The 27,487-nt window shown below is 44.1% G+C and overlaps 1 protein-coding gene across 14 annotated transcripts in view; it reads right to left on the minus strand.

The window, feature by feature from the left end:
• Positions 1-1,727: 1,727 nt before the first annotated feature.
• The window catches only part of Znf384 (zinc finger protein 384), a 29,662-nt gene continuing 3,902 nt past the window's right edge, over positions 1,728-27,487 (minus strand). For 7 of the 14 annotated variants that reach the window (XM_050163973.1, XM_050163966.1, XM_050163968.1 and 4 more), the window contains 10 exons: positions 16,305-16,375; positions 15,769-16,006; positions 15,486-15,533; positions 14,952-15,288; positions 14,107-14,199; positions 8,773-8,997; positions 7,943-8,125; positions 6,456-6,534; positions 3,709-3,867; positions 1,728-3,251 (listed from right to left, as the gene is read on the minus strand). In XM_050163973.1, the coding sequence (XP_050019930.1) occupies positions 2,874-3,251; positions 3,709-3,867; positions 6,456-6,534; positions 7,943-8,125; positions 8,773-8,997; positions 14,107-14,199; positions 14,952-15,288; positions 15,486-15,533; positions 15,769-16,006; positions 16,305-16,370 (1,806 nt within the window). In that variant the 5' untranslated portion in view covers positions 16,371-16,375 and the 3' untranslated portion in view covers positions 1,728-2,873. The remainder of the gene's footprint in view (positions 3,252-3,708; positions 3,868-6,455; positions 6,535-7,942; positions 8,126-8,772; positions 8,998-14,106; positions 14,200-14,951; positions 15,289-15,485; positions 15,534-15,768; positions 16,007-16,304; positions 16,376-27,487) is intronic. The other 7 variants (XM_050163974.1, XM_050163977.1, XM_050163975.1 and 4 more) reach the window with 7 other exon arrangements.

Raw genomic sequence — 27,487 nt, forward strand, 5'->3', positions numbered from 1 at the left:
CATTTCCTAGCAAACTTTTCTCCCCTTCAAACAAGCATGTTTGATAAATGGGGAAGAAACAGCTCTGTCTAGAATTATATTCTATAAACACCCCCTTTCAGCCAGTAGGGAACCTAGCTATTTTGCTTTGCTTATTTTGAATTTGGTAATGAAAGCTGAAGCAGGTATGATCTCTGAGGCAAATACTTTCTTCCGAAGTTGTCAGACTTTGTAAAGGATTTCCTTATGTAGCCCTGGCCATCTTCAAACTCAGGTATCTGCCTGTCTCTCTGCCTTGCGAATGCTGGGATTAAAGGCGTTTGCCACCACACCTAGCTAAGGTTCCTGTTTTATATACTCAACATACTTTTACATAGAACACAACACGCACTGGTTTTGCAGTTGTGCTGTTAACGGGAGATCCCACGTTTTTGTTTTGTATTTTATGTATGATGTTAACATGATTCTAAAAGAACTGGGTCATTAAGTTTTATGACAGCTAGACCACGTAGACGTCACCCATCCCCTTGTTAAAACTAGCATCCATTGTACAAAAGCCAGAGCCTGGCAGGCTGCTACCTTAGGGAAACAAACTCAAATCCCATAATGTAATAGTGGCGGTAGATTCTTCAAGATAGTTGTCACCTCTAGTTCATGCGTCTTTCACAGTAATTACACCACACAGCCATTTTTTTTTTAGAATAAAATTTTAGCTGCCTTAGAGCAAATATGTAAAAAAAAAAAAATGGTGGCTCACTACCGAGCAGATGCTAACGCACAGGAGTAGGATGTGGACTCCATTCTAATTACAAGAGCATGCTGTTGGGATAACTGAAGCTCTGCCCACTCCTCTCTATACAGTGAGTAGCAGTAGGCAACATTATCACTGGGTGGGAGTGGGAATGGACATTCACCCACAAAGGTACTTATTCCCATTGTTGTGATGAAAACAGGGCCGACAGAGACTCAGCAGTCAGCGAGAGAAGGAAAAGCATCAAGAAGCTAAGCAACAATGGCACGCTGAGAACTGTCCTAGAGGCCTAGTCACAAGCTGAGTGGAACTCCCTTCTCCACAGCACTAGGTAATGACTGTGGGTCAGTTCTCAGGTCTGAGAACTTCTGTCAGCTTTCTCAGTACTGTATCAAAGACTTAATCTTCATGAAGCCGTCTTGGAAATTAGGCCGAATCCGTTCATGGTAGACTGTGAGGAGTCTTAGGTTTCTTGGTCATGCTGTCCAGTACACCTGTCTTCCACTGTGAGGCGAGCATAACCACTGTGTTATGGAAGCTCACTGCATTTTGCATTCTCTTCAGTCCTAAGCCCAGGAGCTGGCTATGGGTTCCTTCACTGGAAACCTCTGGTCTTAGGCACTGCAAGTCTAATGACACACAAGTGTGTGTACACATGCCCAGTAGAATTTGGACAATAGGGAAGGCACAATTAGTGCAGGTCCTTTGAAGAGGCCATACTTCCCCCACCCCACTCCTTTTTTTTGATGGTGTGGAGGACAAAGGGTAAGGAATATAAGCTGTTTTGTTAAACAAAACCTTGCTCTCACATATGTAGGCAATGCAATCCCGATGACAGAATTTATACACAAATGTTCCTAAACTTAAAATGGCTGGAGACTCACATGGAGGCTTATCACACAAGCATTCATTCTTCACACATTCGCTTCCGTCCTTAATGCTGTCCTCGTATCTCCCCAGTCTTTTCCCATGCTAGCTTACATCAGTAGCTCACTGCTCTCATCCTTAAACATCAATTTATTTCTATACAATGTTCTAAAAACACCCCTTAGTTTGTACATAAGATTTTTTCATTTTTAAATTGCTTTATAACAACTGTATAATTCCTGATTATTTTAATTCTTTTCTCTGAAATCTGCCGTGATTAAAAAAATTAAAAGGTAAAAGAAAATTTAAATGCCATGGCCAGAGGACAAAGTGGAGAAAAATAAGACAAAAATAAAACATCAATATGAAAATTCTCAGAGATAATGCATTTATAAACACAGAAATGGTTACAACAAAGATGGCCGTGATGAGCAGGTATATATATATATATATACTTATATATATATATTTATATATAAATCCATGTCCGGCATCTGACCGTGGCACCTAGGGAGCTAAGTCCAGTCCTTGTGTATGCCCTGACTTCTCCCTTCTCTGCAATACCCTGGCTGGGGTTTTACAGAGACCATAGCTCCCATAGCTCCTTGGACTGGTGTGGTGAGGCAAAGTATATAGGCCCTTGGTTGGCAGAGAAGGAGGCTGCAAGGAAAAATCATAACCCACACTCTTATAACCACCCTTGGTCACCTGGAGAGTCTCTGGCACCTTGGTGACCATGTATTGCCTACTGGCCTCCTTACAAATAAAAAGGTAGTCACCACCCAATATGAAGTGAGACCATGTAAGGGAAAAAAAATGGCTCACAGGAGTCAGGCCACGTGCAAAACCTGTTCTTTTACAGGTAAACGTAGAACGGAAGGTTGGTTGCATTTAGAGCTTCCTTCTGTATTATCTGGGAGGACCAGCCGCTAGCCTTCTATCGGCCCCAACTTTGAGGATGAGAAGAGAGGAAGGTAAGTGCCCACACTGGACAAGATGTGAGGCCAGAGCAGATCCTCTCTCAAGCACCAACCCCCAGTCTTAAAGCTCTGCTTGGATGGGGCTGTTGGATAACACTATCAGCTCAGGATCCCTTTGTCAATCAGGAGCAGCTGGGATTAAGGATGGTTATCTTGCGAAGGAAGCCATGCCTGAGGACCAAGGAGCTGGAGACAGGACTTGTCAAGGAAGAAGAGAACTTTCCCACCAAGAGGAGTTGACAAAGGAGGGACCAGAACTTCTTCTCCCTCTTTCCAGTGGTTGGCAGTACGGATCTCTAAGAGCTGGCCAGGTGCTCCACCTGGATGGTGCTGGTGGTGACAGTGAGGCAGATGTCTTTATGATGCTCTGCCGTCTTATAGGGGGTCAGGTCAAAGGAACACTGGGGTGGAGGGTTCGGGTTGCTGTCCCCACCACCCCCACCCTGGGGAGCTCCCCCAGGTGACTGGAAGTGTGGTGGTTGTGGTGGTGGAGGCTGTTGTTGCTGCTGCTGCTGCTGTGATGCCTGGGAAGCCTGGGCCTGGGCCTGAGCCTGGGCCTGAGCTTGGGCCTGGGCCTGAGCCTGGGCCACTGCTGCCGCCGCCGCTGCTGCTTGCACTTGTTGTTGAAGATCAGGAGGGTTGTGTTTGCGCATGTGTTTCATAAGATATGTTTCCTGAGAAAGATGGCAAAAAGAAGTTAAAATGAAAGGAAGGGAAAGACATGAACTGCAACTACCACCATGCACCCTCACTCTGTCATATCTATAAAGGGATGCTCTGGAGCTGGCCGGACCCTCACTGTCATGTCTATAAAGGGATGCTCTGGAGCTGGATCTTTAAAAATCACCATGGACACCGCTTGGTAGAGAAAGTTATTTTTCTCAAAGGTCTCCTAGTAAAGCCATTTGATAATCTTGTTCTAGAATCTCATAAAAAATACCCGAAACCTTTCTTCATCACAAAACCTTGCCTTATATGTCCAGAATAAAGAATCACTGCTTATGGTGCTAGTTATCTCTAAATACTGACTCTAATAAGTGAGAGCCGGGGCAAGCACATGTGGAGCTATTCATAAAAGATTTCCATCAAGAAGGGACACAGACATGGGAAGAGAAAATACCAAGCACTTACCGATGTGTATGCCCGACTACAGATTGTGCAGGTATACACCTTGGCGTGCTTCACCGTATGTGTAGATAAGTGAGCCTCTAGTGAGGCTGCATCTGTGTACGCTCGGTGACAATTGTGGCACTTGAAGGGTTTGTCTTTGTTGTGCTGCCTTCTGTGAGACTGCAAACAAATGAGAGAAACCAAAATGAATACTGTTCCTTCCTTGGCCTTTATGGAGAGAGAGCCCTAAGGTAAGCACAGGATATCCTAGCTTCCCCTTCTATAAGGCAGTAGAGCTGCTTTGAATGAAACTGCCAAGGGAGGAACTGTATCTCACAAGGCATCAACCAAGGTCCTAAAAGTTACAGTGACTTACACCTACCTGGTCTCCCTCTTCCAGTGGCTCTTAAAGTGAGGTTTGGGATTCCCCGACCCTTTATAGGGCCTCACAGAATAAAAACTCTTCAAAATAATAAGACAAGGACCAAGGAGAAGGGTCAGCAGGTGGAGTGTTTGCTGTGCATTAAGAACCCTACTTGAGATCCTAAGTATCCATGGAAGAGCTGGATGTGATGGGGTGCTGTGCAGGGGGAGGAATGAGGTTCCCAAAGGTTTACTGGTCTAGGCAACTATGGTGAACTCTAGCTGTGGTAAAGGAAAGTCTCAAGAAGGTACAGACCTTCAAGTGTTACCTATGCTCATGCACAAATAACCATGACATATCCACACACGTAAAATACAAGTGTTTGCCTTTGCACTCTTGTTCTTTCATGTTATAGACTATCAGATGAAAGAACATGTTCACTTTTAGCCACGCAACAGATTGAAACTTGCAAAAATCCTGAGCATAACAGCACATAATCCTAGCACTTAAAAGGCTGAAGAGTTAGGATGGTAGGTCCCAACGCCAGCCTGAGTTACACAACACACCATTTAAGTATAAAAAAATCAGGTGGGCGGTGGTGGCACAAGTCTTTAATCCCAGCACTTGGGAGGCAGAGGCAGGTTAATCTCTGTGGGTTTGAGAACAGCCTGGTCTACAGAGTGAATTCCAGGAGAGGCTCCAAAGCTACACAGAGATACCCTGTCTTGAAAAACTAAAGCCAAACCAAACCAAAAACAACAACAACAACAAAAAAAAAATCACAAGGGTTGGGTATGTTGCTCAGTGGTAGAGGTGCTTGCCTAGAGTGGGCTGTGGAAAAGAAAACTTGTAAAATGTGAAATAATATCATTTTCCCATGAAGTTCCTTTAGTGGGATTTGGGAATAATTGTGTTCTATTAATGCTAACATGTAATTGGCTTATATATTGTGCTTTTTTGTTTTCTGAGAGGTTTTATGGGCTCAGGTTATCACTGGATTTTAAACATTTTTATGTGCATATTTGTAGAGACGCCTGGGCAGTTAGAAGGAACTGGGTTCCCTGGAGTTGGAGTTATATGCTGTAGAACAATCCTCTTGTACAGTATGAATATGTATTACTCTCAATGGCTAGTAAAAGCTGATTGGCCAACAGACAGGCAAAAAATATAGGCTTGGTGATCAAATTGAGGATACAGGAAGAAAGAAGAGTGGAGTTAGAAAGTCAATGGGGGATAGAGAAGTAATGAATGGGCCATGCTCTTGTTGTAGAGTGTAAATAAATATGGGTTGATTTAAAATGTAGAAGCTAATTAGTAATAAGCCTGAGCTATTGGCCAAGAATTTATAATTAATATAAGCCTCTGTGTGGCAATTTCGAAGTGGCTCCTGGGACAGGAAAATGCTGCCTACAGTTATGGGTAAGTGATGGTAAAGCTACCTGACATGGGTACAAACCCAGGTCCTCTGCAAAACAGCAAATACTCTTAACTGCTGAGCCATTTCTCTAGACCCTCATTTTTTGTTTCTTCTGTCTATGTAGTCCAGAGTAGATTCGTTCCAGGCACATGCCACCCAAGCCACCCAAGGGTTTTGTGTTAAAATGTGGTATGTACTAGAGCCTGAACCTACTACAGCCTAGGCAGCATTGTCAGTGAGTTACAAAACCAATCTTTGTTTCCTTTAAATTCAATTAGTGTGTGTGTAACTGCCATGGCACACAGGTAGAAGATAACGGGCAACTTTTACAAGATATTCTCTCCTTCCACTGGTGGCTCTAGGGGTCTAACTCAGGCTTGCATGGCAAGTACGTTTAACTACTGAGCCATCTCACAAGCCCCTAGTTCTTCAAAAAATTTCTGGGTGTATGTTCAGGTATACATGCATGTGGAGGCCAGTGACAACTTTGGAATCATTACTCAGGAGCCACCCACCTTGTTTTCTCAGACATGGTCTCTCATTGGTCTGGGGCTAGCCAATTTGGTTAAGTTGGCTGGTTGGAGAGCTCCAAAGAGCTGCCTTTGTCCACTTTCCCACTGCTGGGATAACAAGCACATACCAAAACTACTGGTTTTTGTTTTTTGAAAGTAGGTTCTAGGGATCAATTTCACACCTTCATGTTTGTGGCAAGCACTTTATTATCTGTTGGGGAGCTAACTCCCCAACCCCTTTATTTTATTTTTAAATTGAGACACTATTATTAAGTTGCCAGAACTATTCTGAACACATTTTGTACCATAGCCAGGCTTTGAACTTTGAATACTCTGCCTTTGCTTTCCAAACAGCTGGGATCAAAGGCTAGCAGGCCCAGCTTCATCTCAGTAATTTTAAAGAGAATTTAGTTCTCCGCCAAATGTCAGTCCCAAGTCTTAAATCCAAGATCGTTTGTGGAAACCAGATACTCACCTGCAGATTGGAGAGTTGTGTAAAGGCCTTCTCACAGCCTGGGTGTGCACATTTGTACGGCCTATCACCGGTGTGGATTCTGCACAGAAGAGAGTAAGGACGTCAGCAAAGGTCACAAAGACCAGCTCTGCACCAGACCACAGGCTCTTCAGGTTTGCCCCCTGAGGAACCTGCATGAGGCACTAGCTTTAGCTCCTCTGACCTGGAGTGGTTTTAGTGCCTGATTTCTGGTTATTGCCTATAACACTCAGCTCAAGGAGAGCCTCATTGTGCTGGTAGAAGAGGGACTGAGCCTCAGCATCTAGGACACAGGTCATGATTTGGTACTTATATCTGCTCCTATAGTAACCATCCCGTGGTGAATATTCAGAAATAAAAAGTAACTACAATTGTAAGAAAAATACACAACATTTCCTCCTTGGTCCCCACCCTACAGACAGAAACTGTCCCTTCAACCTTGAGCATCATAGTCAGAGATAGTTCTGAAATCAAAATACAGGTTATAATGACTGTTGAAAGTAGAAGAGACATTAGTGGAAACTCATGGAAATTCCTAGGGATTCCCCACCCCCCCACCCCCCTGCAATCTAAGCCCCTAATGACAGGAAATCCAGAAGTCAGAATCAATCTAACCTCTTCCCCAACACCACAGGGCCCTATATCTACTAAGACAAGCCCAGATGTGAGGATGCACCAATATCTGTTTCTTTTCAAGGACTTCAGAACTGTCTCTACGATCAAAGTCTCAAATATACGATGACAGCAAACTCCTCAAGGCAGTGTCTGACCACTTTTGGGTAAGAACATCACATCCACAAGAAGCAGGGTGAAGATAGCCAACTGCCAGGAGTCTGGACTCCACTTTGTCTTGAGACATCACTGAAGGAAACCATCAGCTCTTTGAGTGTCAGACCCCCTTCTCCTTAGAGATTCCGTATTGATGGATTTGATAAAGCATCCTATTTATGCAGCAGGAGCTTCTTTAGTCTGTTCCCAGTTCTTGTTGAATGTTTAGTTCAGTTTCCTTTTGTGCTCTACTCTTGGCAGCCCTTGGAATCTTGCTTGTTGCTGTTGAGTGTATCCAGGCCGATGCCAACTTAAATCTGATCATATCTCCCACTCATAACTCGTGTCTTGAGGCTAGAGGTAGGTCTTCTAAAACCAAATGTCTCTGTTTCAGCACCAAAGAAGAAATCTGGTAAGATGTGTGCTTGGTATTTTCAGGGAGGAAAGTGCAGGAAATCGTCTTCTTTGTTTCGAGTTTCTCTCTGTCTTTAATCAATCAAGAATACAATCACTGTGTCTTTTTGATAGTTTGTGCTCCAGAAAGGTTCTCTTGGCCTCCACTTCTTTTCTGTTGCGGTCATATTCTCCTCCAGCCAGGTCTCACTCCCGCCCCCCGCATGCGGGTGGTTGTATGTGTCCAGGGCGGGGGTGGGGAGGGCATGCCAGCGGGGCGGGACCAGTAGCCCGCCCCTCTCCCTTACCGTGTGTGCTGCTGGAGGTGGGAGAGCTGGCGGAAGGCCTTCTGGCAGTAGGAACAGTTGTAGGGCTTGGCCCCCGAGTGGATACGGAGGTGCTGAGCCAGGTAGGAGGTGTTGGCGAAGGTCTTGGAGCAGTGTGGGCACTTGTGGGGCTTGATGGTCTCCGTGTGCATCTTGGAGTGGATCCTGCCGGAGAGGAGAGGAGGGAAGGGGGGAGGAGGAAGCAGTTCGACACCACGGGCTCAGCGCTCTGCTGGGTGAAATGATGTTGCTTGACGGATGAGAGCACCCCCTCCTCCCTCCTCCCAATAAAGCTCCGGCTGGAGAGGCTAATGAAGAGGACACCCACATCTAGGTTGTTGCTGACTGCAAGTCGGTGGCTAGAATGGCAGTGAGATGATGAAGAGCTGCAACCCACGGCTCTCAGTAACCTTACAGTATTCGGTCTTGTCAACCCTCGGCCTTTTCCTAAGGCTGCACACTCACCACAGTTACCCTGTTTCCAAATAGCAATTTGAACATAGGCCAATACCGCCTGTTCCCCTGGACCTGAAGTTGAATGCACACCAAGGCTCTGAACTGAAGCATATAGTAAAAGCAGGGTCTGCTCTGTAGAGGATTTCCAAACAGACACAGAGAGAAACCACAAAAATCGTTCCAGAGTTGGGGACTGGAAATAACAATTTTCAAGGCCCCCCACTGCTAGGATACAGTTTAATTTTCAGACAGTAACAAGAGACATTAAGATTTCAAAAGGCAAAAGAGAGAACAGTTGGCACAGGCCACATGGTCTTGGGTGTTTTGTAGCCAGGTGAGGGGAGGAGCAACCTTACCGGGTGTGCTGCTGCAGATGGGAGAGCTGGCGGAAGGATTTCTCACAGAAGTTACAACTATAGGGCTTGGCCCCCGAATGGATACGGATGTGCTGGGCCAGGTAGGAGCTGTTGGCGAAGGTCTTGGAGCAGTGCGGGCACTTGTGGGGCTTGGTCTCGGTGTGTGACTTGGAGTGGATCTGCATCTCCGACTTTGAGTAGAAGGTCAGTGAGCACATCCGGCACCTGGCCAAGCAAGGGTAACATTAGAGCCTTTCCACCAGGAGGCGCTGCTGAGCCTCACAATCCTGCCAAGAGACTTCTACCTGACCCCATGTCGTGTTCCAACTACATAGTGAGGCTTGTAGAAGCTTTTCCTTATTCCTATTTTCTTTTCTTTTCAAAGAAAGGGTCTCATGCAGCTCAAGCTGGCCTTGAAATCATTATGTAGCTCAGGCTGGCCTTCAACTCATGACCCTCTTATTTCTTACCTCCCCAAACTGGGATTATAGCTATGTGCCTCCATGCCCAGCCGAACACAGTGCCAAGCACTCAGAAATACCCAATAAGACAGGTAGATATTATGATCTGGGTGAATATGTATCTGTGGTTCTCAACCTTCCTAATGCTGTGGTCCTTTAATACAGTTCCTCATACTGTGGTATCTTCCAACCATAAAATTATTTCATTGCTACTTCATAACTGAAATTTTGCTACTGCTATGAATCGTAATGTAAATAACTGTTTTCCGATGGTCTTAGGCGACCCCTGTGAAAGGGTTGTTCGGGTTGTGTGACCCCCCCAGAGGGGACACAACCCAGAGGTTGGCATTCACTGATGTAGACTTTATTGGCACAGCTAAGGTTTCAAACCTTTCACGGTACTCCTAGCACTCCATGTTGGTCTCATGATATTCTCAAGCCCCTCCCCGCCATGCAATAAAGAAGGAAAACAGCATCTGCAGACAACCGTCTTCTTAGTGATTTTCCCTACTTCCTTATTATAGTGACTGCTAAAGAGATGGAAAGTACCAGAATTTCCTAATCCATATCTGGTCTCTATCTTGTAGCTGATGTTTCATTGATCACCTGCCTCTGCCCCCAGCCTCAAGCCAATCAAATGAGAACCACTTTTAAAACAAGCCAAGGTGGGGCTGGAGAGATGGCTCAGAGGTTAAGAGCACTGCCTGCTCTTCCAGAGGTCCTGAGTTCAATTCCCAGCAACCACATGGTGGCTCACAACCATCTGTAATGAGAACTGGCACCCCTTCTGGCTTGCGGGCACACATGGAAGAAATGCTGTACACCTAATTAAATAAATAAATATTTAAAAAAAAAAACAAGCCAAGGAAACGGTTAGTACTGGATTATAATCCTTAAATCTTAACAAGAATAAAAGAATTGAAAAGCAATGATCGCAATGCTACACCTTTCCTTTCTCTTAGCACATGAAGCCAAGGCTGGCACATCTAGGTGACATCAACAGCACCTGAATAGAATTTTACCGCTTCAGTGATCACCTGAACCAGTGGATCACTCCTGCTCTGACACTACACAACAGTATCAAATGAGCCACATCCCCTTAGACTTTACTGAGTAACAGTTATTTATACATGAGTTAGGAACAGCTTTGCCATGGCACACTATGAGTTAGCAGAAAAGGAGGTGGCCTGGAAGCCAGGCCACTAGGGTAAGCTGCTCTTCTCTTCACCTTATCTTTGTAAATCAAAGGGTATGGGATAATGATTCTTGCATTCTTTTCAGAAGAATTTTGAAAATAGCCAAGACTAAGACTAGAACAAATTCCCTCTGAGAAAATGGTATTGCTGTTGTGGTCTCTGTACTAATGCTTTCTCTAAAACTCTAGTAACTGATAACCAATTTTCATTCTCTACTTACTCTAAGTCTGAAGAAAAGACTCCCAGTTTATCAGTCATTGGCTATATATAGACTGAGACACCCAAACATTGCAGGAAAGATCATCATGGTCAAAAGTAAACGGTCAATGGGGAATCTAGATACCTGGGCTCTAATCCAACAGAGTTAGTTACAGGTTGCCTGTTAACCTAGACTGCAGTCTTCTATTCTTTAAAATAAAGATATTAATTTTGCCTCTAGAAGGGCCAGCAAGCACCCAGGACCACCAAAGGTAAGCTAAATGTTCTTTATTAATAAAATGGCATTATTGCTAACAGCCTCAGTTTTGATGGGTGAGCCAATGACAACACAAATATTTTATAAAGACTGCAGTTAACAATTGGACATAATTCCACTTATAAGACACAAGTGCAAAGTAAGTTCCTTAGATAACTAAAATTTTGCAGATTTTACAGTGTTGGGGCTTGAACCTAGGCCTTGCCACATACCAAGTGCTCTACTACTGAATTGTATCCTCGGCCCCAAGACATTTCAATTCAAGTATTAAATTTAATTAATATATTTTAATTCAAATCCCATCACCCTTGAAGTTCATTATGAAAAAGAAAATGATTCTGGTACTCGGGAGACTGAGGTAGGTCTGTGATGGGCTTGTATTCTAGCTTGAGCTACAGTGAAAGCCCTGTGTTGAAAAATCAGAAGAATATCTTCAAAGCTTTAATTAGAGAAGAATCTGAGAAACTTAACTGAAAATAGACTGGCAAACTGGGTACAATGGTACATGCCTGTAACCCCAGCACTCAAGAAATAGGAGGCAGGACAATCCAGAGTTCAAGGCTAGCCTGGGCTGCATGTGACCCTGTCTCAAAACAAAAGAAAAGACTGGCAACAGAATAACAAGTCTAAAAAGATCCTAGGGTCTAACGGCAATGCCAGTGACAATGGTCAGGAGGCCATCATGAGGCAGCTTGAGAATGACAGGACAGGGGAGGTACTTTCAAGCACCTTTGTTTCTACTCAGAATAACCTGGCAGGTACTCTCCTAATTCTATAAAAAGAAACCCTCAAAGCTCCAAAAACAATTTATCAAAGGGCAAGCTATTCACTATAATACCACAATGTTAAGCTAACACCATGGCCTGGAACTAGAAATATACATGCAGAGGTTGAATATCTATCTACCAGGTGAAGGCACTGATCTCAGGTGACCATTAAAGTACAGGCTTTGCCTCCCTAATCCAAAAACCTAAAAATCTGAAATCCTCTAAAACTTCCTAAGCAGTGACATCACACTGTAAGTGGAAAATTCTATATGTTATTTTATGATACAGATGGAAGTCAAAACACACTCACTAAAAATACTATGTAAAATTACCATTAGACTACCTATATATAATTTGAAACAAATTAACGTCTTTCTCTTACTTAAAGCTTGAACATGATTTTACTAAAGTTTAAAAGAAAAACTGCAGGGAAGGCAAGCTTTAAAAAAGCTTGGCAGAGAGCCGGGCGGTGGTAGCGAACGCCTTTAATCCCAGCACTCGGGAGGCAGAGACAGGCGGATCTCTGGGAATTCGAGGCCAGCCTGGTCTACAAGAGCTAGTGCCAGGAGAAGGCACCAAAGCTAACAGAGAAACCCTGTCTCGAAAAAAAAAAAAAAAAAAAAAAGCTTGGCAGATGTCTAAAGGAGGAAGATTAAAAGAAGAAAGCCGTATCTTTGGAGTTAGGCATGAAGGTTCAGCTACAGGATGGTCTAGCTGTTACACGGGTCGGAGAAACTTCAGAGAAAGAGTGAGAAAGTCCAGAGTGTTAGGGAGAGCCCTCCTAGGCTTGAGCCACTATCTGGAGAGGAAATGTCACACCGACTAAGACCAGCTGACAGACCCAACATCCCACAGCAGCCCCACAGCAGCTAACTGGTTTTGGCTTGAGAGGCTATGTAGACCAGGCTGGCACTGAACTGATCCTCCTGCCTCAGTGTCCTGAGTACTGAGATTGCTGGTGTGCTCCAAGGTACCACATCCAGCTTAACAAATTTCCATGATCAGACTTGGGCGCCATCCCCAAGGTATCTCATTATGTATGTGCAAATATTCCAAATTTTGAAAAAAAAAAAAAAAAGTCTTGACCACTTCTCGACAAGGAATATTTAACCTGTGTTTAAAAACTGGAAGTTCTAGGAAGTCAAATAAGTACTTTACTGTAGGGTGCTGAGTAGTTAGCTGATTCAGGACAGTTTTGGCAGTGGAAAGGGAACGCTAGCCCGCACATCATTTGGTCCACTGCTTCAATGGACACTATGTACATCAGATACAGTGAGAATGGTATGCAATATAATGGCTGGGATTTAACAGTCACTTTGAATTATTATACCAGTTTTTTTCTAAGATGCTGAAAACAAATGTTCAGATTTCTCCTCAAAATATTTTCACACAGTAGATCTGACTGACCTTCCCATTTATGTAAATGGGAATAAAGACTTCGAGCTAAGTTGACTTGTCCATAGCAACAGCACCTAATTCCTCCAATACCCAGCCATGCTACTGACAACTGGGAAGAAGTAGTTGACGTACAATACACAAAAATCAGGATTATTTTTTTTTAAGTTCAATTGCACAGTAAGAAAGTCAGGATTCTTTGTGATTTGGAAGATTCCTTTGGATTTTAGAATTTTAAGTTTCTGATGGAATTTTTTCAACTAGGACATAATTAGTCAGAGTTCAACTTCAGGGTTCCCCTTAAGAAGTATAGGGGCGTTCAAGAATTTCAAAAACACTAAGGGCAGAAGGTCCTAGAAGGCGTCCTTCCAACTATGTACTCACAATTCTTTGTATACATATACATGTATATATATTCATACAGAGTTGGGGAACTTAGCATGGAGAAAAAAAATTAGCTTGGCAGAACTGAGGACCCTCGTCAACCAGAAGGGTTGCCTCCACTACTTCAACATGGTATATAAATGCATCTCATGTCACAATGACCTCACTTTAAGCAAATACATTAAAAAAAAATCCAGGTATCTACACAATCAAGTAATAAGGGATTTTCATTTCAACTGATATAATAAAAGAATGCCTTTAAGTGAATCAAACTTGTCAGGTACCTTTATAATATGGTATGATGTAAACATTTTCCAGGAACACTTATTGTATAAAGTGGGGTACACCTGTAATAATAAAGCTACAATGAACTTCCGAATTACAGCTGGAATTCTGCAGTGCTCAATATATTCTGCATAGCAACGCCGCCCTCTTTTTCACGTAGAAAGAGGTATTTAAACAGTGTACTTGTGGATACTTTCCATAGAACTATACAATTCAAGTAAATAATGCTACGTAATGATTAACTCTAATCTTTCTGACCTTCCCAACATGTTAAAAATTATCTATACTCCCAACAAATGGGAGGCATACAAAGAATTCTCCCCATTTTACAGATGAGGAAACTGAGGCGCAGAGAGGGGAAAAGGACTTGCCCAGGGTCACACAGCAAGTTCGTGGTGGAGCCGGGAACTGAATCCATGAGCCCAAGGCTCTGTCCATTTCCTGTGCCGCAGTTCCCTTCGCTCCTAAAATGGGAACAACATTGCCCATCTCGGTACACTAAGGACAGAACCAGTCTCCCAGCCATGCAAATCTGCCCCTGTCTATATACATCAAGGCTGTGATAATAATTAAACCCATTCTGCACATCAGGACCAAGTGTCCAAAACCCACTAGGGACTCTGAAAGTTCTCAGGGAGATTAAAGTTATTTCCCTTTCTAAGGGCAAGGAGTTTCTCTGTACACAGGGCCACGTGCCAGTATGCATGTGCTTTTGTGGAACAACAACGTGAGAGAAAGTGGAGGATCAAAATGACTTCCAGGAGTTAGAAAGGGAGCAGACAAGTCACTTCATAAGTGTGCTATTCCTCCCACCCCAAACCATGCAGGGGCTGATGGATTGCACAGGGGTTAGGTAAAATGCTTACCAGAAAGCTTTCTTGGAAAATAAGAAACAGAAAGGGAAAAAGGGGGAGCTGCAGACATTGTCTGGATCCCAGTTGGAAGCCTTATTGCAAGAGAGAAACTCCCCTGTCATTCAAAAATCAGTTAAGGATCATGACGTCTGAGTTTTAAAAGGAGGGTGGGCATGGAAGAAGGGGCTAAGCAGCTAAAGTGCCAGCAGCTCCACCTTCCTATCACAGGACACCTGGACATGCAAGTGGCTCTCAGGTGGACAGCTGCTGAGCAGAGCCTGACTTGGGACAGGACCCAAAGAAGATAGGGGAAGCTTGAAACAGTGGCCCTCAACCCATCCTGCCCCTGCTTTGATTCCTACCTGTAGGTCTTGCCATCTTTGTGATGGTCATCGTCGTCATCAGGGGCAAGGACATAAGGGTCATTCATCTCAGGAAGCCCTGATTCCAGCATCCGCTTCTTCTTTCGGCCCCGAGGAGGTTTAGGAGGAGCCACATTGCCACCTCCACCACCACCTCCGCCTCCTTCCTCAGCTAGGGTTGATGCTACCTTCTTGGAGAGGTCAGGGACCACCTGTAGGGCTTGTGAGCCAGGGGGAAGAGCTGAGACAATCATGGGAGCCGATATAGGGAAGGTCTGAGATGATGACGCTGTGGTCACAAGAGAGCCTGAGGGGGATGTGATTACCAAACCAGGACCTAGGATTGGGAGAAAAAGGAGATAGGGTCATGCTGTTCACCTCTGACCTAATCTATTTCATTTCCCCCAGATAGTGTCTAATCAATCCCTCACCACCACCCTCCAGCCCATTACTATTCAGGAAATCCCAAACCCTGTACAAAAATAATGGTTTGCTAACCCCTGTCCCCAGACCCCTGGAAACAGTGAGATTTACCCCTTGATTGACTCCCTTCTCTTCTCCACCTCTGAGAACAGGAGACTCCTTGATTCAGAGAAGGAAAGAATGTCACCTCCTCAAAGGCAGGGACCGCATCTTCTACTTCTTTGTATCCCCCACAATGCCTAGCACATTGCTAGGCACACAGTAGGCACTTAATAAAAATCTGATTGAGGAATTAAACACATACCCCACTCCCCATGTCCGCAGAGCCCTCCAGACTGGGGTCCTGATCATGAGAGATCAACACCTCAGATTGGAGAGAAGCAAGGGCGCTTACCCGCTGTCATCAGTCCTGTAGATGGCACAGGGACCACAGTAATGTTCTGGGTAACAGATGCCTGACTGTGTGGGGTCAGCTGCTCTGACTTGGACTCTGTGTCCATGCTAATGCCAGAGGACAGGGATACTGAGGCAGGCACTGTCAGCAAAGTGGGATAGTGAGGTGGCGCCAGTCCACAGCCCTTTTCTGGCAATAGCTGATCCTTCATCTTGTTGATGAACATTGTGTTTTCAATCTAAAAGAAAAGGAGGGGGAAGAGGAGTACCCTCTTCAGACTGAGCAGGCCTGGTTTTTGTCTGTTCCCTAAGGATGTTTCGTTGCCTTCTCCTTGGAGATCAGGGAACAAGGGGCTGATATCTGCGCTTCTGGACGGGAGTCAGACCCAGACACTACGGGACTCTCAATGATGGCGGACTCAGTGAAACAAGGTGTGTTTTACTTTGCTTCAGCCTCCATACAGTAAGAACATCATGAAGAACTTACTTCGCAGAGCTGAAATAAATACTGGGAAGAACAAAACAAACACCACTTACCTGCCCTGAGACTGTAGGGATAGAAGGCCAGAAGTACGGGTTAGAATTGAAGTGAGACTCTTCCATTCTACCTGAAAAGAGATAGACCACCACCTTACACCTGGGAATAACTACTGAATGCTAGTAAAGGAGAAGGGCAGTTGATGGAATTCGGGTCCTGGCACCTGAACATGTAGCGGGGAATTAACAGTCAGGACCTCACATCTAGACCAGACAGAATGGCACTGTGCTATAATCTCAGCACTCGGGACACTGCAGGCCGAGGCCAGTGTGACTACTTACTGAAACATTCTCTAAAAGCAATATATGAATAGAAGGGACCACTGAGCAATATGGCCCACCCCAAACACAATTTTTAATATTTATGACAAAATCTCTGAGCCACAAAATGTTTGCCAAACTTCAAAGGGCCAGAATTGGTACTTTACTTTGAAGAGAAACGAAGCTGTGAAAACGAGAGGCACCAAGGCCATACACAGCCCATCAGTCACGAGCTTGAAAACAGTCACGTTATCTTTCACTGTTTCCCCTTTCCTTAAATCCATTTTCCTCAATTTTTTTTCCTATTTCCAATCAACAAATCTATGAGCTACAATTCTACATAGCTTGGAAAGGTTTTAGGCTGGCAGAAACCCAAACAATCTGAACAGCCCAAGCTGGCATCAAACTGGTGATCTTCCTACTTTAGCCTCCCGTCTATCTAGGATTACAGGTCGGCATGCACCACCACACCTGGCCTATAATCAATAGATGATACCTGGGATAACGCCACACAAATCTCACCAAGACTAAAGAATAGGGTGTCTCACTGGGTTACATACACGAAGGGCTGAGCAGAAAGAACCAAGGAATTACCAGTCTAAAAAATTATAAAGGAATATGTATATGTACACACACACACACACACACACACACACACACACACACACACACAGAGTGTGTACTCGCATGTGCAGGTGCCGTTGGAGGCCAGAAGAGAGAATTGGATCTAGAGTTATAGGTGGTTGTGAGCCACGCAATAAAGTACTGGGAACTGAACGTGGATCCACTAGAAGACAGCACTCTTCAAACACAGACCACCAGTTTTAAAAAGGGGTTCTGGCCAAGTGTGGTGGTGCATGCCTTTAATCCCTGCACTTAAAAGGGGAGATTTCCAGTTAGCTTCAGGTTAGTCAGGGCTAAATAGTGAGGCCCTGAAAGAGTTCTGGGGTCTGAAGAGATAGACCAGCAGGTAAGGGTTAAGAACACTTGCTGTTCCAGCCATCACCCTCTTCTGGCCTCTGCAAGGACCCTAAATGCATATGCGCATACATACATGCAAACACATGTACTCTCATGTACAAATAATAAAATGAGCCAGGTGGTGACGGAGCACGCCTTTTATCCCAGCATTTGGAAGGCAGAGGCAGCCAGATCTCTAAGTTCGAGGTCAGCCTGGTCTACAGAGTGAGTTCCAAGACTACATAGAAACCTTTTCTCGGGAAAGGAAAGATGGATGGATGGATGGATGGATGGATGGATGGATGGATGGACGGACGATAGACAGATAGATTAGATAGAATAAGGTGAAAAATCAAGAGGGTTGGAGAGATAGCTCAGCAAGCATGAGGAGCTGAGTGTGGATCTCCAAAACCCACAAAAATTACAGGTGGGTAGTGGTCCAGGTCCACCTGTAACCCTAGCACTCATGAGCTGGAGTCAGGGACTGCCTGGGCAGCCAGACCATCAGAAGGAGTAATTCTGGGTTCAACCAAGAGACCCTGCCTCAATTTATATGGTGGAGAGTGATCCAGGAAGACACTCCAACTCATCACAGACACACAAAGACACACACACACACACACACCTCATGGTATGCATGCATATGCACACACATATATACAATAAATAACTGGGCTGCTCAGAAGGCAGAAGCAGACAGACCTTTGCAAGTTTCAAGGAACAGAAAAAGGAACAACAGGAATAAACACTGCCACCAAAGAATAAACATTTTAAAGAGAAGAAAATGTCAATTACCCTAATTTGATTGTTAGAATCCATGTATCAAATTATCACATTGTCCTCCATAAATACGTCCAATTAGTAAGTGTCAATTAAAAAACAACAAAAGACACTGTGCTGAGTCAAGAGCAACCAGCTTTCAGGAGAGGAGGGGCTGTGAGCAGAAGCTGAGCTGCTTCCAGTGAGGGCATGCTGGGGATGACAGCAGACACCAGCCTCAAGGGAGACAGAAGCCAGTATGCCAACTCCAGAGAGTGGGAAAGACTTCCAACAAACAAGTCCAGGCAGGAAAAGTAGTGAGTTTTTTTCTTAAGACAGGATCTCCATGTAATCCGGGCTGATCTGAAACTTGAAATGTAGGCCAGGTTGGCCTAGAATTCAGATTTACCTGCCTCTGCCTCCTGAATGTTGGAATAAAAAGTGTGTGCCACCATACCCACCTTTCTCTGATTTTTAATAATTTTAAGGCTTTATTTTTACTTATGTGTATAAATACTTGCTTGAACATATGTGTGCATCATGTGCATGCAGTGGCCTCAGAGGCCAATCCCCTTGGGACTAGAGTTACAGCTGGTTTTAAGCTGCCATAGGGGTGCTGGAAATCAAACCCAGGTCCTCTGAAAGAGCAGCCAGTGCTCTTAACTGCTGGGCGATCTCTCTAGTCTAACCCCCTCCACAACCTGAGACAGGGTTTCTCTGTGTAACCCTGGCTGTCTTGGTACTCACCCTCTAGACCAGGCTGGCCTTGAAGTGAGAGAGTACACCCATCTCCCTTTTCAACTTTTAATTAAAAAACAAAAACAAAACTTTTGAGACAGAATCTGATGTAGTAGTCCAGGCTGGCCTGGAACTCACCAACAATCTTCCTGTCCTAACATCCTAAGAGCTAGAATTAACAGACATGAGCCACCATGACTGGTTCAGCATACGGACTATTCTAGTAGGCAGCATCCTCAGTTTTCCCTAACTTCCTATCCTCATGTTTACATTGAGTACAGGCACACACAGGTCACAGTGCACAAGTGGAGGCCACAGACAACCTGTGAGAGTCAGTTCTCTCCTACAGAAATCCGTCACCAGAGTTGGTAGCAAGAGCTTTGCTCTCTAAGCTCAAATCCACACAAGGAATGAACTGTACTTCAGCCAAGGAAAGGAATGCACCAAATCTGTTGCTGACAGCTTCACACAAGTAAGGATCAATACTAAATGACCAAGCAACTCCAGGTAAATCTGATCCTGAGTTACAAAAGTCACTCTAGGCATCCCTAAGGGATTGGTTCCAAGACTCTTTCCCAACGGACACCAAAAGTACACATTCAAGTCCCTTTAAAGTATTTAAAATTTCATTTCTGGGGGGCTGGAGAGATGGCTCAGGGGTTAAGAGCATTGCCTGTTCTTCCAAAGGTCCTGAGTTCAATTCCCAGCAACTACATGGTGGCTCACAACCATCTGAAATGAGATTTGATGCTCTCTTCTGGCCTACAGGCAGACACACAGACAGAATATTGTATACATAATAAATAAATAAATAAATGAATAAAATTTCATTTCTGTCTAAGTGTGCATATGCATTCACATGCATGCCACATGTATGAAGGTGAGGGGGTATCTTATGAGAGTTATTTCTCTCTTTCCATGATGGGAATCCCAGGTATTGAACTCAAGTTGTCAGACTTGGCAGCACATTTACATCCAATGAGCCATTCTTCAGTCCATTTTTTAAAATGACAGAGCTGGCTGGCGGACATTTCATCCCAGCGTCAGGCCTACCTCAAGCTCCTGGACCAGTTTGCAGAGTGAAGGGCCAGCAAATGTCTCGGAACTGCCCCTACTTGCTCCAGCAGCTGCTGTCTCGTGCCCTCCTTTTCTTAGCATGCTGGACTCTCCACCGTGGCACTCTTACCGTGCTTAGTTAAAGACAACTGTTCCTTACTGGAGTAAAGAGGAGCAGGTAGCCTTATCAACATGAGAAGGCCAGAATGCCCGTGAGGAGAGTGATGCTCAAACAGGCCAGCACCGCAGTGATTGCCACATAATAAAGCGGTTTAGATTGAGGATTTGGGGGAAAGAGGACATTTGACGAGGCTCTGACTGGGTCACTTGCTTTTAGGCTTCCTAGAACCCAGTACCTGAGAATTGAGAGTTGATTTTCTTTTGGTCCCTGGCCCTGTTCTTCCATAACTGCCCCATCCCTTCTGAACTCTGAGCTTAAAGGCTTAGATTGTACCAGATGTTGCAGGGGCCAAAGACAGCACAGAATAAACTGCCTTTTCCTAAGGAGCCCCCTCGAAAATGAGGAAGATGACAAGAAAGAGAAATGACTCCCACATGTTCTCTGACCTCCACATGTATACTATGGCATGCACATGCCCCTGCACTCACACACATCACACACACACAAAATAAACCAATATTGAAGACATGTATTGGTAACATCACATATACTTTAAACATCTCTACAGATTACTTATAACTACCACACAGAATGCAAATGTAACATACATGGCTGTTGTACCATATTCGTTAGGAATCAGTCCTAACAGTTCAGAAGAGACAATCATCTCAGGCAAACCCACACAGCACACCAGCAACAATGTAACACTTCTTATTCAATAGGGAGGCTAATCTGGCTAAACTTTTTTGGGGCAGTGATCATGTATTCTACACTGATGTCTTCTCACTGACCTTGACATCGCTCAAACATTACTTTGTACTGATTTGAATATAGTGGGCTGAGCTGCTGGAGAGAGAGCTCACAGGTTAAGAGTCCTGAGTTCAATTCCCAGTAACCACATGGTGGTTCATAACCATCCATAATGAGATCTGGTGCCCTCTTCTGGCATGTAGGTATAATGCTGGCAGAATACTGCCTACAAAATGAATATATAAATAAAAATAACTTTAAAAAATATAGTGGGCTCAATATGTATAAAATTTCAAAAAAGATACCAGAAGCTCAAACATTAATCATAACCTTTTTCTTTCTCCTCTTCCATTGAAGAAAAATAAAACAGAAGTTACTGGGAGTGGTTGTGCACACCTTTAATCCCAGCACTCGGGAGGCAGAGGCAGGCAGATCTCTGAATTCTAGGGCAGCCTGGTCTACAGAGTGAGTTCTAGGACTTCCAGGGCTATTACACTGAGAAACCTTGTCTCAAAAAAATTGAACAAAACAAAAAGCTAGTGGGACAAGCCTAAGCTATAGGCCAAGCTTTCATAATTAACAATAGTCTCCCTGTTGTTTTTTGTGAGCTGGCGGCCCAAAGAAAAGTCCAACTATAGTGGTGTACACCTTCAATCTCAGCACTTGAGAGGCAGAGGCAGGCAAATCTCTGGTCTACAGAGAGAGTTCCAGAACAGTCGGGGCTACACAAAAACACTTTCTTGAAGAAACAAAACAAAACAAAAAAAGAGGGTACTGGATGTCAGTATATATGTGTGCATGTGCAACAGTGCACACATAGAGGGCGGAGGACAGTTCTTTCCTTCTATCTGACATGTGTTCTGGAAACCAAACTCAGTCTCCAGGCTTGACTGGAAAGTACCTTTACCTGGCTGAACCAGTACTCAGGAAAGTGACAGAAAGACCTTACAGTGTATAGCATATACTGGCCTCTACTTTAATTACAAATGCTGCTGGGATTAAAGACATGTATCATCAATCTTGACAAATCTAAATAGCATGAATTATTATTATTATTATTATTATTATTATTATTATTATTTGGTTTTTCGAGACAGGGTTTCTCTGTGGCTTTGGAGCCTGTCCTGGAACTAGCTCTTGTNTTTTTCGAGACAGGGTTTCTCTGTGGCTTTGGAGCCTGTCCTGGAACTAGCTCTTGTAGACCAGGCTGGCCTTGAACTCACAGAGATCCGCCTGCCTCTGCCTCCCGAGTGCTGGGATTAAAGGCGTGCGCCACCCATCCAAGGCTGAATTTTTATTTTGATTTGGGTGGGATGCTGTGTGTGTGTGTGTGTGTGTGTGTGTGTGTGTGTGTGTGTGTGTGTTTAACAATTTTCTTTTCTTGGCTAGGAATGGTGACGCAGCCTCCTGGGTGTGCCTCTGCCTCCTGAGTGCTGGGATTAAAGCTGTGAACAACCATACTAGACAAAGTTATTGATATCAGCAAATTGATATGTTGCTCAAGATCATATTCTCATGAAATTTCACTTACATACCAACATAATTCAGTCTGGAGCGGAGTGTGATGGCATATGCTTATGTGCGCAGCACTTGTGGAAGGCAGAGATCAGGGATCAGGAGTTCAAGGCCATCTGGAGACTGCTATCTCAAAAAACAAACAGCCAAGGATTAGAAAGATGGCTCAGCAGTAAAGGTACTTGCTGCTATGCCTGACAATCTGAGTTTGACCCCATATTCCTACACAGTAAGATGAGAGAACTGACAACTACATGTTGTCTTCTGCACATGCACAGCAGCACACCCAGGTCCACACACTTACAGTTATTAAAAATTAAACAAACCCACCACCTTAAACCCAGCACTCGAAGGATCTCTGAGTTCAAGTTCAGCCTGGTCTACAGAGCCAGTTCCAGAATGGCCAGGGCTGTTACACAGAGAAACCCTGTCCTGTAAAAACAAAAAAAAACCCACAAGAACCTATAATCCCCGCATAGATGGCATAATCAAGTCACAAGAAGTTGCCCAAATACCTCAGCTCTTCTCTTATAGCAATGCCTTCTGTTTCCAGTCATTCAACTATGTCTCATGAGGTGTACCCTATGAGCAATTGATTGAGGTAGAGAAAAAGAGAGTCTGGTTTACTGATGGTTCTAAATCCTACGCAGGGAGCACCGAGAAGTAGACAGTTGCATTACAACCCCTTTCTGGGACAACCTGAAGGCAATTCTTCACTGTAGATAGAAGACATGGTCATGGGCTGTAGCCAATGGACCAGCTGGATGGTCAGGGACTTGGAAAAAGCATGATTAGAAAATTAGTAAGAAAGGCATATGGGAAGATGTATGTGAGTAGATCTCTCCAAATAAGTGAAGGAGGTGAAAATACTGTGTAATGAGCAAATGCTCATCAAAAGGTGACTTCAGCCGAGACGTCTAATAATCAAGTAGATGGGATGACCCATTCTGTGGACAGCAAGCTCCCCGCTTCCCACCATCCCTGTCACTGCCCAATGGACCCAAGAACAAAGTTGCCAAGGTGGCAGAGATAGAAGTTATGCATGGGCTCGACCACATGGTCTTCCACTCACTGCTGACCTGGCTACAGCTGCTACTCACCACAGGCACCACTCCTGGGACTATGAGCCAGCAACCTGGTGGCAGGATGACTATGTCAGAGCACTTTCTTTTGTTTTTTATAAATCTATTTATTTGTTTGTTTGTTTATTATGTGTACAGTGTTCTACCTGCACACCAGAAGAGGGCACCAGATCTTACTATAGATGTTGTGAGCCACCAGGTGGTTGCTGGGAATTGAACTCAGAACCTCAGGAAGAACAGCCAGTGCTCTTAACCTCTGAGCCATCTCTCCAGCCCCTCAGAACACTTTCTTCATGCAAAGAAAACCTCTTTGTCCTTACTGGAACAGACACTTACTCGGTCATCAATTTGCCTTTCGTGCTTCTGAACAAAGTACCATCTGTGGACTTACAGAGTGCCTCGTCTAACGTCATGGTACTCTACACAGCACTGTTTCTGAACAAGGAACTCAACTTCCTGCCAGAGAACTGTGACAGTGGGCTCACATTCATGGGATCCACTGGTCTACCCTGTTCCCCACCATGCTGAGCAGCAGATTAAATGGTGGAATGGCTTTTTAGAGACACCATTAAGCACCAATTAGGAGGCTAATTAGGAAGTGGAAGCAAGAAAAGAAGTTCATGGTTAGGGGCAAGAAAGATGGCTTGATGGTTAAGAGCTTATACTGCTTTTACAGAGGACCCAAGTTTGGTTCCTAGCACTCATGGTAGGTGGCTCACAACTGCCTCTAAATCCAGCTCCGGGGTGTATTTTGTTAGTGTGTCCAATTCCTCTGGCCTGAGTACTCACATACACAGAACCACAAACACATAATTTAAAAAAAAAAAATTCAAGGCCACCCTAGTTTACATAACAGGTTTGAAGTCAGCCTGGGATACGTGAGAGACCCTACCTCAAAAGAGTAAATTAAAAACAATAATTAAAAACAGGGCTGGAGATGTATAGCTCAGTAGGCAGAGAGTACTTGCATAGCAGGCAGGAGGCGTGTGCGGGGATCCTAGCACTATCAACTGGGTGTGGCCGTATACACCTGTAATTCCAGAACTTGGAAATTTGAAGGAGGAACAGAAGGTCAATGTCATCCGTGATTCTAAACTGCCAGGCCAGCATGGGATAGGTGAAACCTTGTCTCAAACAAAACAAAAACCCCTATTTTTTAAAGTAACAGAGCCAGGGCGGAAGAGATGACTCAGAAACTAAGAGTACTTGTTCTTACAAAAGGCCCAGGTCCAGTTCCTAGTTCCTACACAGAAGTTTAACCATCCATACCCCATCGTCTGATACACCAGGCACACACATGGTACAAATACATACGTGTGGGCAAAATACTCATATATATTAAATAACTTTTTTGTTTTTGTTTTCTGAGACAGGATTTCTCTGTATAGGCCTGGCTGTCTTAGAACGTACTCTAAAGACCAGGCTGGTCTCAAGCTCGTAGAGATTCTACTGTCTCCGCCTTCCAAGTGCTGGAACTTCAGTATGGAGCCTGTCCTGGAACTAGCTCAGCACACCAGGCTGGCCTTAAACTCACAGTCTGCCTATACCTCATGAGTGATGGAACTAAAGGTGTGCCCCACCACTGCATGGCAAATGCTTTTTAACTAAAAAAACAAACAAACAAAAATATTAACGTAACAGAGGTCAGAGAGTAATGGCATTTACTGCCAAGCCTGATAACCTGAGTTCAGTCCCTAGGACTCACATAGTAGAGAGAGTGAACAATCACAGAATATGCTGAATTGCATGTGTGCTCTATGGTGCATCCCCTCTCCACGAAAAAAATGTGATAAAATTTAAAAAGTAAATAAGTAAAACCCCAACCAATCAGTCATCATGGCACGGACCTTTAATCCCAGTATTGGGGAGGCAGAGGCAAGAGAGTCTCTTATTTTGAGTTCAAGGCCAGCTTGGTCTCCACATTTCCAGCCAAGGATCCATGGTAAGACATTTGCAATAAATAGGACAGCCAGCCCAAAATCAGGCACATAAGAACTACCACTCACAAAGTATAAATAGTTGTAAAATGACAGGTAAGGAAAATGCTATCATTTGTGGGACACAGTAGCTCTGCCTATGATCTAAGCACTTGATAGGCTGAGACTGGAGAACTGTTATGTGAGTTAGAGCTGGGCTCCTGCCCTACATAGTTCCATGCCAATCTGGGTACCAAATGTAACCCTGTCTCAAAAACTACAGACAAGGTAACATGTTTTAGCAGACGAAGATGCTTGCTGCCAAGGCCAATAACCTTAGTTCCATCCCCAGAACAAACATGGTGGAAGGAAAAGAATCAACTCCTCTGTGCTGTTCTGACCTCTGCATGCATGCTATCTCTCACATTTGTGAGACACACACTATATACATATATATATCTATGCTGTCCTCCTGATAAGTTATCCTAAATCCATGTATTCCTTGGCCTGAGGTCAGCTAGAAAGCCATGAATGAAGGTAATGGCTACAGTACAATGCAAATGGTGCCCCAGAGCCACAACACTCAAATTCTAGTTGACCTGGCATTTTAGCACTCACTTTCCCTCCTCATCTATCACAGAGGAAATCTCCCCAAACTATGCAACATTCCAACAACCTAAAGAAGTGACTGAAAGAATGGGGGCCACCTCAACACAAAGTATCTCCACCAGTTTTAATTGTACTGATGCATTTAAAACAAAAAAGTAGAGGGTGGTGGTGCACGCCTTTGATCCCAGCACTAGAGAGGCTGAGGCAGGCAAATTTCTGAGTTTGAGGCCAACCTGGTCCACAAAGTGAGTTCCAGGACAACCAGGACTGTTACACTGAGAAACCGTGTCCTTGAATAACAAAAATGAAAATAAATAAAAACAAAATCAGAATACAGCTTAGTTTGGTAGCTTTTGAAGCCTTTAATCTCCATCACTCAGGAGACAAAAGCAGGAGGATCTTGGTAAGTTTAAAACCAGCCTAGTCTATGAAGTGAGGCCTCATTCATAGATAGATAATTAGACACATACATACATACATACATACATACCTACATACAAATAAAGAGCAGGAGGGATTGCTCAGTAGTTAAAAGCATTAGATATCCTTGCTTAGGTTCAAATTACAGCATTCACATGGCAGCTCAAAACCATCTGTAACTCCAGTTTCAGGAGATTCAATGCCCTCTTCTGGCCCCCAGGGCCACTAGGCATGTACAGGGTACACAGATATACATGCCAGCAAAACAACCATGCACACTAAAAAAATGAAAGAACGAAAAAAAAAAAGAGTCAGGTGTGGTGGTGCATGCTGCAATCCAGGGTTCAGGAAGTTGGGGCAGGGAGATTATGATTTCAGAGCAATCTAGAGCTGTCAAGCTGGCTCAGCAGACAAAGGTGATTGCCACCAAGCCTAATAACCTGAATTTGATCCTCCGAACACGCAGGGGAGAAGAAAAAACCGACATCCACAGGTTGTTACCTGACCACTATCCTTGCACCATGACATACGCACCCATAAACATATTCTTTCACTCCCTACCACTACTCTTATATGCAAAAGACCAATCTGAGCTACAGTGAGACCATGTCTCAAAAAATAAAAAAGAAAGAATTTGAAAAGAGCTGGCTTTACTTTAGAACGTGGAAGAAAGTAGAAGACTTCTTTTATAACCCCAGAGAACAAGAAAGGAAAAGTAATTAATAAGAAAGCCTCCAGATTAAAGGAGCTTCAACTCTGCTACTCTATTAAGCTTCAACTATTTTGTGGATAAGAAAAGAAGTCTAAGTCCAGAGAAAGTAAGTAAAAACAAAACAAAAACCCCAAGCCGGGCAGTGGTGGCACACACCTTTAATCCCAGCACTCAGGAGGCAGAGGCAGGTGGATCTCTGTGAGTGTGAGGCCAGCCTGGTCTACAAGAGCTAGTTCCAGGACAGGCTCTAGAACTACAGTGAAACCTTGTCTCGGAAAACAAAA

The sequence above is a fragment of the Alexandromys fortis genome, unplaced genomic scaffold, assembly GCF_014885135.2.
Source record: "Alexandromys fortis isolate MF-2015 unplaced genomic scaffold, M_Fortis_MF-2015_v1.1 scaffold_150, whole genome shotgun sequence".
Taxonomy (NCBI): domain Eukaryota; kingdom Metazoa; phylum Chordata; class Mammalia; order Rodentia; family Cricetidae; genus Alexandromys; species Alexandromys fortis.